We start from the raw sequence: 12,421 nt of genomic DNA, 5'->3' as shown, positions 1-12,421 counted from the left end.
CAGGGTGGGGAACATCACACATGGGGGCCTGTCATGGGGTCAGAGGGCAGGGGGAGGGATAGCATTAGGAGATACACCTAATGCAAATGATGAGTTAATGGGTGCAGCAAACCAACATGGCACGTGTATACCTATGTAACAAAACGGCCTGTTGTGCACATGTACCCTAGAACTTAAAGTATAATTTAAAAAAAGATAAAATAACATAAAAACAAAAAAAAACTGAGTTGTTTAATTCCACATATATGTGAATATTCCAGTCACCTACTACTATTTTCTAGTTTTGTTCCACCATGATTGGAAAAGATACTTTATATTATTTTAATTTTCTTAAATTTGTTAAGACTTGTTTGTGAACTAACTTGTGATCTCTCATGGATAATGTTCCATGTTTGTTGGTGGTTCCGTATATGTCTGTTAGGACCAATTGGTTTGTAGTGTTGGTCATGTCCTCTTGCTTTATTGATCTTTTGTTTCATTTTCTATCCATTATCGAAAGTGGGGCATTGAAATCTCCTATTATTGTGTTGCTGTCTATTTCTCCCTTCAATTTTGTAAAAGTTTGCTTTATATATATGTGGATACATACATATATACATATGTATATATGCATACATATATATGTATCTATATATGTATACATACATGTATTTAAACTCTGATGTTAGGTGCATATATATTTATGAATAATATATATGATATATATAACATATTATATACTTTGTTATATATATATTATACTTTAAGTTCTACGGTACATGTGCACAACGTGCCGGTTTGTTACATAGGTATACATGTGCCATGTTGGTTTGCTGCACCCATTTACCTAATTTACCATATACCTAATTACCATATACCTAATTTACATTAGGTGTATCTCCTAATGCTATCCCTCCCCTGCCGCCCTACCCCATGCCCATGACAGGCCCCCATGTGTGATGTTCCCCACCCTGTGTCCAAGTGTTCTCATATATAATACATATATAACATATATAACACATATATAGTTATATAATACTGTTATATATATATGTGTATATATTAAACATTAAGTCCTGGTGAATTAACCATATTATCATTATATAGTACCTTTCTTTGTCTCTTGTGACAGTTTTGGAGTTAAACTCTATTTTGTCTGATATAAATATGGCCACTGTCTCCCTCTTTAGGTTCCCATTTGCATAGAATTTCTATCTTTTCACTTTCAACCTATGTCTCTCCTGAGATCTAAAATCAGTCTCTTGTAGATAGCATAGTTAGATCTTGTTTTTTTTTTTTAAAAATCCATTGAGCCCATCTGTGTTTTTTCGTATGGAGTTAATCCATTTACACTTAAAAAGTTACTGATAGGGAAGGACTTACTGTTGTCATTTAGTGAATTGTTTTCTATACGTCTTATAGCTTTCCCCTCCTGCTTTTCTCTCTTATAGCCTTCATTTGTGTCTCATTGATCTTTTTGTAGTGACCTGCTTTGATTCCCTTCTCCTTTCCATTTGTGTGTATTCTGTAGATATTTTCTTTGTGGGTTCTGTTGCAATTATATAAAACATCTTAAAGTTATAATATTCTATTTTAGATTGATAACAGTTTAACTTCAGTTGCACACAAAAGTTGTCACCCTTTACAGCTCCACCCTCCAACTATGTTATTGATGTCAGAAATTATATCTTTATATATTGCATACCTACTTTTGTCTTTTAAATTCTATATAAGTAAAAGTGGATTTATGCACCAAAATTACAATAATACAAGTTACTAATGTTTGTCTATTTATTTCCTTTATTGAAGAACTTTATTTTTTTCTTCCTTCCTTCCTTTCCTTTCTTCCTTCCTTCCTTTTCCTTTTTTCTTTTTTGTTTTCTTTTCTTTTTTGAGATAGGGTCTCACTCTGTTGCTCAGGCTGGAGTGCAGTGTACTAATCTCGGCTCACTGCAAGCCTCTGCATCCCGGGCTCAAACTTCATATTTTCATATGGCTTCATGTTGCTGTCTAGTGTCCTTTTATTTCAACTTTAAAGACTTCCTTAGCATTTCTTGTATTGTAAGTCGAGTGGTAGTGAGCTTACTCAGTTTGTTTATCTGGGAAAGTCTTAATTTCTTCTCCACTTTTGACAGTTTTGCCTGATGTAAAATTTTTGGTTGAGAGTTTTTTTTCTTTTAATATTTTGAGTGTATCATCCTGTTGCCTTTTAGCCAGAATGGTTTCTACTTAAATTTACTCATGATTTTGTAGAATCTCCTTCATATATGATGAGTTGCCTTTCTCTTGCTGCTTTCAAGATTGTCTCTTTGAAAGTCACCAGTTTGATTATAATGTGTCTAAGTATGAATTTCTTTTCGTTTATTTTAGTTTTAGCTCATTGAACTTCTTGAATTTACATATGCATTTCACTCCTCCGATTTTAGAAGTTTTCGGCCATTATTTTTTCAAAAAACTCTGTGCCCCTTTATCTCTCTCTTTTCCTTTTTAAATTCCCATAATCCATATGTTGGCCTGTTTAATGGTGTCTCATCAGTTTCTTATACTCTCTTCACTTTTCTTCACCCTTTTATTTTGTTGCTCCTGTCTTGATGATTTCAAGTGACCTACCTTCAAGAAAGCTGATTCTTCTGCCTTGTTAATCTGATGTTAAACCCCATTAGTGAATTTTTCAGTTTAGTTATTATATTAACAGCTTTAGAATTTCTGTTTGGTTTTTTCTTATAGTTCTGTCTTTTTCATTGTATTCATGCCTGAATTTACTGATTTCATTTAGTTGGTCTCTCTGTATTCTTTTTAGCTCATTTAATATTTTAAGATAGTTGTTTTAAATTTCTATTAGGAAGTGTAGAGATTTGTATTTCGTTAGGGTTATTTCATGGAACCATTCATTTCTTGGATCGGGCCATGTTTTCCTCTTTTCTTTGTAGGATTTGTGATCTTTTGTTGAGATTTGAACATTTAGAAATACAACCATACTTCACAGTCATTATGAGTCATAGACTTTACTAGGGGAAAACTTGCATTGATCAGCCCTGGTGGAGGTTTGGGACCTCTCAAACCTTTTCTGGGCTTCCCTGGGCTTATGTATTTGATTTTAAGTATCTTAATTTCCTTAATTGCTTGCTCTTGTTTCTTATCCAGAGCCCACAATCTCTTGCTTGCCTTGTCTCTCTGCTGTACTGAAGAAGCTCTGCTGAAAAGACAGGCTGCAGGACTGACCTCTGTCTTTTAGCCTTCCACACTATCTGCCATTTCTGTCATGGCCCCAAGTTAGGGGAGAAAAAAACCAGTTTCTCAGGCAGTCTTCAGACAAGACAGAATTTTGGATGTATGGTCCACTCTTTTGTTTCTGTCCTGAGGGAGGTTCTGGAGTGTGGGTGGTTTCCTTCCTGTTGTACTGCACTATGCCAGGTAGGGGTAGGGCATGGGCATGTAAAATAGCTTGAACTTTTTTGCCCTTTTTGGATGAAGTCCTTTCTTGGTTATGCATTGGCCTGGGTGCTGCATTTCTCAAGTGGTTTCTAAAGTTTTCAAAGAAGAGTATTCTAGTTCTTATGTTATTGTTAACTTAGTGTCTCCATGTGTAAACTGGAGCCTGGAGCTTCCTTATCTGCCATCTTCTTGACATCTCTCCCATCTTTGTTGATGTTTAAATCTGTATGTATATTGTTAAATGTGGATAATTATATACAGCAAATTTTATTGTTGGATATAGAAGCCAGATACATTATTTTATTATTTCTAATATTAATATGCATATATTTAACTTTTTCTTTTACTGAGTAAATTATAGACATTTTTCATATTATATTTATCTCAGCTTTCCTTGATGACCCAACTATTTCTTAATGAACATGTCAACATATTTTCATTATATGTTTCTTCTCTTTTCCTTAGAGTTCTCTATATTGATTATTATAAATATCATAACTCATAATTTTCTTTTATTGCATAGAAAGTTCTGCTTTTCTTTTCTTTTCTTTTTTTTTTTTTTGAGACGGAGTCTCGCTCTGTCGCCCAGGCTGCAGTGCAGTGGCGCGATCTCGGCTCACTGCAAGCTCCGCCTCCCGGGTTCACGCCATTCTCCTGCCTCAGCCTCCCGAGTAGCTGGGACTACAGGCGCCGCCACCGCGCCCGGCTAATTTTTTGTATTTTTTAGTAGAGACGGGGTTTCACTGTGTTAGCCAGGATGGTCTCGATCTCCTGACCTCGTGATTCGCCCGTCTCGGCCTCTCAAAGTGCTGGGATTACAGGCTTGAGCCACCGCGCCCGGCCCGAAAGTCCTGCTTTTCTAACTGTTCTGTTTGGTGGATAAAGGGATAACAATGTTATCCATTAATTTGTACCAGGCATGAACAGTATATTTTTTGTTAATGAATGCTAATGGTTTTGTTTCTCATTATTTATATTATTAATAGTGCATTTATGCAGAGACAAGGAGGTTCAAAAGAAAATAGTCTTATTACGTGTCAGAGGAAGGAGCTGAGCTCTAATCCTGGATCTGTGCATCAACTTTCTTATCTGTAGAAAGGATTTTTTTTTTCACTTAGCAAATTTTTGCGAATAAAATAAATGCATATGAAAATATTTTGAAACATAATACACTATACAAAGATTATTTTTTGTTTTCTTATCATTTTTTAATGGATATGCTACATCATGTATTTTTCTTGGATTGAAACCTATAGCGTTATCTTTGATTTTATTGAAAGTATTCTGTGATTTTCACTTTTTATCTATATTCTGAATATGTAAACCATTGGAGCACAACTATGGCTCCTTTTAATTGTAAATTAATTTTTACAATCAATTTTTACTGGCTGGGTGCAGTGGCTCACGCCTGAAATCCCAGCACTTTGGAAGGTCGAGGCGGGCGGACTGCTTGAGCCCAGGAGTTCGAGACCAGCCTGGGCAACATAGCCAAACCTCATCTCTACAAAAAATACAAAAATTCTCCTGGCATGGTGGCACATGCCTGTAGTACCAGCTACTCAGGAAGCTGAAGTAGGAGGATCACTGGACCCTGGGAGGCAGGGGTTGCAGTGAGCCAAGATTGTGTCATTGCACTCCAGCCTGGGTGACAGAGGGAAATCCTGTCTCAAAACAAAAACCAAAAAAAAAAAAAATACTGCATCTTAATTTATACTCTTGGTATAAATCAGAGTTATAGTCTAGATCTAATTATACTTTTTGATTCGTTATAGACTGACACCTTTTTCCTGGAGGCTGTGCACCTTGGAGATTTGTGTAAGATTGTGATAGGCCATGATGGACTTGGCCCAGGTAAGGCTCTTCCACAGAGAGTTCATGAAGGTTTGATTTCACTCTATTTTTGTGAAACTCTGTTCAAATCTAGAAAATACTGTGGAAAATTGGTAGAAAATGGATCTCTATGTATTGGCTATGTGAAATCAAAATATTGTCTCCAAATACCGTTTAAAATTTAACTAGATGTATTTTTCTTCAAAATGACATAGGGGATAATCTAGGATGGGCCTAAATGCTAGAAAGAATAATTTTAAAAATTAGAGGAGACTGGGGATTTATATGTTGTGACATGTGGCGGCATTCCAGCATGCTAGTGGTGGAGGCAGCAGTCATATCTCCTGATGGTGATATTCCTTGAAGGCTACTGATTGTCCAATAGTGGCATGTTAAGGAGACTGTCATGGCAGTGAGGTCTCAGCTGTTTTCGGCTGCCATTTTATTCATGCTTTTCCTCAGTCTTCTCATCAACTCTGTGAGATGACTCACAACTTCCCAATAAATTTATTTTCTGCTACTGTATAAAACAATTATAAGATAAACAAAATCCATTTAACAAAAGACAGACTACTAAAGGGCACATAACAAAGCAAAAAAAGAAAAAGGAAAAAAACCCCAAATGCATCAAACAAGGTGATAAACTTTCTTACTAAAATGTGTCAAATTATAATTTTCAAAGTAAGAACAAGAGTGTTATACAAATACAGAATAGTCAATGTGTTTAGATAATTAATGAAGGAATTAGGAGGCTTACAAAGCTGGTTGAAGGGAGGTTACAAGAAACTAAAAAATATGTACATATAATCCATGAAAAAAATAATTATGAATAAGATTAATAAAAAATATGACCAATGTTCTATAGACAATACAAATATGCTTTTGAGGTTGTCTTCTCTCTCAGACAAAATATATCTATATTTTGAACAGATGTAAGTTATTTGCATATTATTTTTTGTCAGTTGATAGCTAATTTTACAGATCCTAGACCTGAATCCATAGTAGATATTAAGTCAAATAATGTTACACTCCCACAGTGAGTCAAATGATTCTCAGACAAGCTTGTTGGTATTCTACTACAATATTGAAAGGACATGTGTCATCTTTTAGCCTTATTTCTGAGTTTCTGTTAATTTTCTAAACAGAAATAAAGGCAAAATTTTCAACCTAAAAAATCTCAATGTCCAATTATATGCTCTATGAAAGAGACACTTGAAATAAATGACCCAGTAATATTAAAAATAAAAGTTTAGGCAATGATGTATCAGAAATATGTAAATAAAAGAAACAATCTTAGTTATAACCTTATTGTAAGATAAAGTAAAATTCAAGACAACAAGCATGAAAAGTTACAAGAAGGGTAATTGTTTGATAAAGTTTATAATTCACAATGAGATTATAAGAGTCATGAGCCTTTATTCCATAGATAATACTGCAAATAAATAAAGTAAAATACTCTTAGATAGTCAAGAAGAAATGAAAAGAAGATAGGATAGAATTTTATCATATGTCTCAGATTTTGGTAGGTTAGTTGGATACTTAAGTTACTCTCCTCAGATGCTTGTACTGTCTGGATAGGGAAACACTTTCATTTCAAAACTTCATGAAACATTTTATAATTTGACTCAGATATTAGGCCAAAAAGAAAATCTCACTAAATTTCTCCAAGCCACATTCTCTGCTACAATTTAGTAAAACAAAAATTTAATTAAAAGGGTGAAAGTAAAAAAAAAATTAGTCATTTAAGGTGTTTCAGTCCTCTTCATGACTTTGGGCCAAAGCGAAAATCAGAACTATAAGGACAGTCTAACAGAATGTTATGATGGTGTTTTTTTCTGTCTCATTTTCTGCTGAGGTCTCAAAAGACGAGAATAAAATAATAGAAGCAAGATCTCACCATCTGTCTTACTTAGTTTGAGGCTGCTGTAACAAAATACCTTAGACTGGGCAATTTATAAAGAACACAAATTTATTCTTACACTTCTGGAGGCTGAGAAGTCTAAGATCAAACTGCTGGCATTTGTTGTCTTGGGAGGGGCTTCTAGCTTTGTCCTCCCATGGTGGAAGGGCAAAAAGGCTTAGCTAGTTCCCTGAAGTCCTTTTATGAGGGCACTAATCCCACTCATGAGGGCCCTCATGAATTAATCACATCCTACGGGCTCCACCTCTTAATGTTATCACATTGGATCTTAGGTTCCAATAGATGAATTTTATGGGGACACATGTATTTAGACCCATCCCAGCACCATCCTAAATGTAGGCACAAGGCTACATATTCAGGACTTAGGAAGGAAGGGACAGACAACAAGTTATGGGTTCACCACTGAGTATGAAAGCTGTAAGTTTTGATACCAACTGCCAGTAATAGGAGGGGGGAGAAGGGGTTTTTCCGTTGTGAAGAAACCACTTGAAGAACGTGTGCCATCTAGAATTTGTTACATGACCCCCACTTCAATAAAAATCTGCAGGCTTTCTCAGTTGCCTTTGGCCACAAAGAAAGGGCAGTCTGGAGAACAGTCGGAGTGGAATTGTAGGCAGATAATCTGAGAAGATAGTAAGGTAAATGATTCCTGCTCTAAATACCTACTCACCAACATACATATGTAAACAATGCTGGTTAATAAGACTTTTCTAGATTCTTACCTCTCCCTAATCCGTGCAGGAACAGCCCAGCTTTCTTCAGGAACCCATCTTTTCTAGTTTTCTAAATCCAGTTCTGGTTCTTTCTTATGGGAAAAACATGACAAAATGTAGACAATATATTTTACATTAATAATTTAAAACTAACTTATTAACTTACAAAGTATTGTTAAAATTAATGTATCATTACCTCTAAGAGTTTTCTTTACAGCCTCCCCAGTTCTTAAAACTCAGTTTAGAATTCTGGGAACATTTTATTTTCCTTAAAGGAAACAAGTAATTCTTTTTTGGGAGATAGCATTTAAAAATGAAATTAAATAACATTTTGGAGATTTTGTTCCAGGTAAAGGAAACAGCATATGTAAGGGTATAGAATTATGCATATGAATCATCTATGGCAGTGGTTTTCAAAGTGTGGTTCCTGGGCCATCAGCATTGCTTGTGAAAATTGTTGAAGATTCAATGCTTGGGATCTTATCTAGGATGACCAGCCATCTTGGTTTGCCTGTGGCTATTCTGGTTTACCTATGGCTGTCCTGGTTTTAGCACTGAAAATCCTGCATCCTGGGAAACCCCTCTGTCCTGGGTAAACTGGGACATTTGATCACTGTAGGCTGCCTGTGCTGGGCCTACTGAATTAGAAACTGTAGAACTCAGTAGTCTGTGCTTTTGTAATCCCTCCTGGTGATTCAGATGCATGCTAAGTTTGGGAACCACTGGTCTAGGGAACTGTGAGGAGTTTAACACTACTCAATAATGGGAGTATGTGATGAGGGATGAAGCTGAAGAGTAAGCTGAAGGGTCGGGTCTTGTATGCTGTGTTAAAAAGTTTTATTTGGCTGAGAACAGTGGCTTATGCCTATAATTCCAGCATGTTGCGAGGCTGAGGTGTAAGGATCGCTTGAGGCCAGGAGTTCAAGACCAGCCTGGGCAACATATGAGACCCCATCTCTACAGAAATATTTAAAAATTAGCTGGGCATGGTGGTACACACCTGGAATCCCAGCTACTTGAGAGGCTGAGGCTGGAAGATTGCTTGAGTTCAGGAGTTCAAGGCTACAGTGAACTGTGATTGCACTACTGCATTCCAGCCTGGTTGACAGAGTGAGCCTCTGTCTCTAAACATATACAAATAAAAAATAAAAGAAAAAAATAAATTTTATCCTATAGCTGATGAGTATACACTCACCAACTCAATAATTTTAATTAGAGTAGTATGTATTTTGAGCTGGATCTTTGCATAGACAAAACCACTCTGACTAATTAAAATATTTTATGTGTAAGTAAAAATGATTTTAACTAACTCTAGTTTACAAATTAATATGAAATTAAACATTTAAAAAGAAATTTCTACCTTTATGTATACCAGCTGAGTCTATGTGCTTGGACAGAATTTCTGAATGCTTACTCATTTTTAGTCTATCAAAACATATATATTTTATGCAGACTTTGTTTAAATTTGAACTTTAAAAACTTCCTGGAAATAGAAAGTGTTGGTAACTCATCAAGTATATATTATTTGGAACATGTTAGGTTTGTGATTATGAATGCAGTTTATGAAATTAAAAGCAGCTACAGAATTGTTCTATTTTCAATTGTTTGGAAAAGCACACTGAAATAGATATCATAAGGTATGAAGCCTTAAAATAATGCTTTGCTTTTGTTATATGTACAAGAAATACATTTCTTACAGTTTACTTCTGTTATACTGTGCTTTATTTGAAGTACTAAAGCTTTGTATTGTGCAAGGCCTTTATGTATATTTGGAAGTTAGAACTTGTTTCTCAAAACTTGAAATAATATTGGACCATATTTATTCATGTTACATTTTCATTCTTTAATTTGTGTTTAGGAAATGGCTGGTTTCTTGATGATGTTGTTATCAAGGATCCCACAACAAATTACGAATATGTGTTCTTCTGTCACAGGTTTGTAGGTGTACTTTTACATTGAAAAAATCCATTCCACGTTTATGCATTGAGAACTGGGTAGCTTATTTAGTTGTTCCTAGTCACTGAGGCTTTGTTGGTTAACTTTTGTGAATATTAACCTTAGCGGCTCTTTATGCTATTGAGAAAGACGTTTATTATATTTATCATCATTCCCAATGATACAAATTTAATATTTAATGGTAAATTAAGATAGATTTTTAAAAATATGACTTCTCTGTTCATATCAGAAAGAAAAATGAAAGTCTCTGACAAGAAAACGTATTCCCTTTGGACTAGGTCCGAAATTCGGTTCAAAATAATAAATGTACACAGTGTTTCACGTAGCTTTTATACAAAGATGGTAGTGCTTACTCACTGTCAATGGACCTTGATTTTTGAGTTATTTTCCCAGCAGTGGTGATAAGTTTGCTTTGGTGATAGATTTGCTTTTTTTTTTTTGACATTGTCCTGCCTCTTTTCCTATGGAACCCATAATAACCATTTATGAAATAACTGATTAGAGTTTAAACTATAGTTAGTGACCAAAGGACAGGATAAATTGATCCAGTGAATGTAACATCTATGATTTTGACAGCAGGCCGATTGAGTAACTCACCTGTGTATTAGGCAAAAACATATTTTAGCCTTTCCAGATAGTAACTGCTTCTTCTACCACCCTTGCAGTCTTGTAGTCATTTTAGGATTTTCTTTCCCATTCTGTACTGCTCTGCCTTTGAGAGCCAGATGGTCACGTCTTTCTCAATTCCTGCTATCTTGTATTTCTGACTTGGGAAGATAATTGCCAATGGTTAACGTAAATACAAAATCTGAAAATAATCGATGCACTTTTCTTTTCACAGATGGCTAGATCAGGGGGAAGATGATTGTAAAATTGTCAGAGAACTGTATGCCAAGGATAACAGTATCTTCTCTGCAAGTAGGTATCATGTATACACATTTCCTGGAAAGCTATGTTTTATGATGACTGGAGAAAGCATGACACTCTGAAATTAATGACCTTCTCTTTCCTTTATCTTCTCAGGGCAGAAGCTGGAACTTAAGAGAAAAGAAACAGTAAGATTTTGGGGGGCTTTAAGATTATTTCATAAAAACAATGTTCAAATGACTATTTGATGTGTTAAAACAAAACAGCCTATAGTGTCTAGTAAGTACTGTTTCTTAGCAATTTCTTCTCTTTGTTTCTTCTCATACTGGTGTTTTGTTTTGTTTTGTTTTCTTTTAGTGGACTGCAGAAAGCTGGAAGTTTACAAAAGGAAATACTCTTCAGTTCTATAACAAGCTGACTGGAGGGTTTGTCCGTTTGCATCCAGATGGCACAGTTGATGCCATTGGAGAGAAGACAGACAAATATGGTAAAACCATCATACAAAGCTTGTAGTGCTGGACAGTTCTGGGAGTTAAAGGAATGTAGATTTCTAGACATTGTTTAATTTATAGTATTGTTCTTTTTACAGATAGCTTTACACAAGTGTTAGGCCATTTAAATAATTTACTCTCTGCATTAATAAAAATGATAAATAGATGACAGGCTTTAAATCTGGGCATTGTGAAAAATATGTATATTTGGCATTAATTAATTGAAGAATAAAATGTAGGCAGTTATCAAAACACCATGTTAAATAATTTGAGGGCCAGAGGAAATAATTAAAATAGTATTCTAAATTTCAGACATTCATAATCTAATTAAGAAGACAAATACAACAATTCTAATAATTGTTATTTGTAGCTAGTGTCCTAATAAATGTACAAAGGAAAACAAGGCAAGGAAAAACTAGATTTGATGTTTAATATCTGCATGTCATGAAGCTATAACCATGAGAATTAACAAAAGAGTAAACTGATGATGGTAGATGTTTGACTATAAACCCAAACCTCCAACTCTTTTTGAATTTGGACCTTTATTATTTAAACAATATTTGCCTGCTACACCTGTGAATTTAACTGTACTTTACTATGCTGGAAACTGTGCCGTTCAGTCTCGAGGATGTGCTGGAGCTACTAACCTACAGCATGTCTCAAAATGTAACCCCTTCTGCCTCATATTTGAGATCCTAGGGAACAACCAGTTTTCTCCTGTATGAAAATAAGCATCTGTCTAAAAATACTTCCTAGGAGCTTCTGTTTCCAAAATTATTCTTTAGACATTTTCCTTACCTTGGCAAAAATTGGTTCCCACTTGAGATTACTTATCCACTTATATCAGTCAAAGTGGCCCTTCATCCTATTCCCTGGGTTCTCTGCTGCCACTGTTGTTATTCTTTTTCTTTATTAGTATCCTATATTCGCAGATATGGCCACAAAAATATCTACCATTGTTAAATCAGAAACTGTGAAGGATCTAAATTGTACCTCATTTGTAGGAAGCCACTGGGTCAGAGACCAAGACCATTTATTTCTCACATCAAGTGCACCAGCCAGAGCAGTTTCTTGTGTTGGGTTCCCTGAACTCCAGTCCTGCAGTATCACAATGTGAGGTCCCAATGGTACCAGCACAAGCAGTCGGGTACATTAAAAGAGAGAAATTTGCATATTAGGAAACTATGATCTTATATTTTCTATTTTATTTTTTGTACACACACATATAT

The 12,421-nt window shown here is 35.1% G+C and overlaps 1 protein-coding gene across 1 annotated transcript in view; it reads left to right on the top strand.

Moving 5' to 3' along the window:
* The window catches only part of LOC108540884 (lipoxygenase homology domain-containing protein 1), a 135,666-nt gene that overhangs the window by 31,935 nt on the left and 91,310 nt on the right, over nucleotides 1–12,421 (top strand). The window contains 6 exon segments of the mRNA XM_017890145.1: nucleotides 5,187–5,265; nucleotides 9,737–9,812; nucleotides 10,676–10,787; nucleotides 10,790–10,831; nucleotides 10,833–10,889; nucleotides 11,059–11,188. Coding sequence (XP_017745634.1) covers nucleotides 5,187–5,265; nucleotides 9,737–9,812; nucleotides 10,676–10,787; nucleotides 10,790–10,831; nucleotides 10,833–10,889; nucleotides 11,059–11,188 — 496 coding nt within the window.

This window comes from Rhinopithecus bieti, unplaced genomic scaffold (assembly GCF_001698545.2).
Source record: "Rhinopithecus bieti isolate Rb0 unplaced genomic scaffold, ASM169854v2 scaffold_20069, whole genome shotgun sequence".
Classification (NCBI taxonomy): Eukaryota; Metazoa; Chordata; class Mammalia; order Primates; family Cercopithecidae; genus Rhinopithecus; species Rhinopithecus bieti.
The sequence above is the reverse complement of the archived record's forward strand: the minus strand, read 5'-3'. Positions and strand labels throughout refer to the sequence as shown.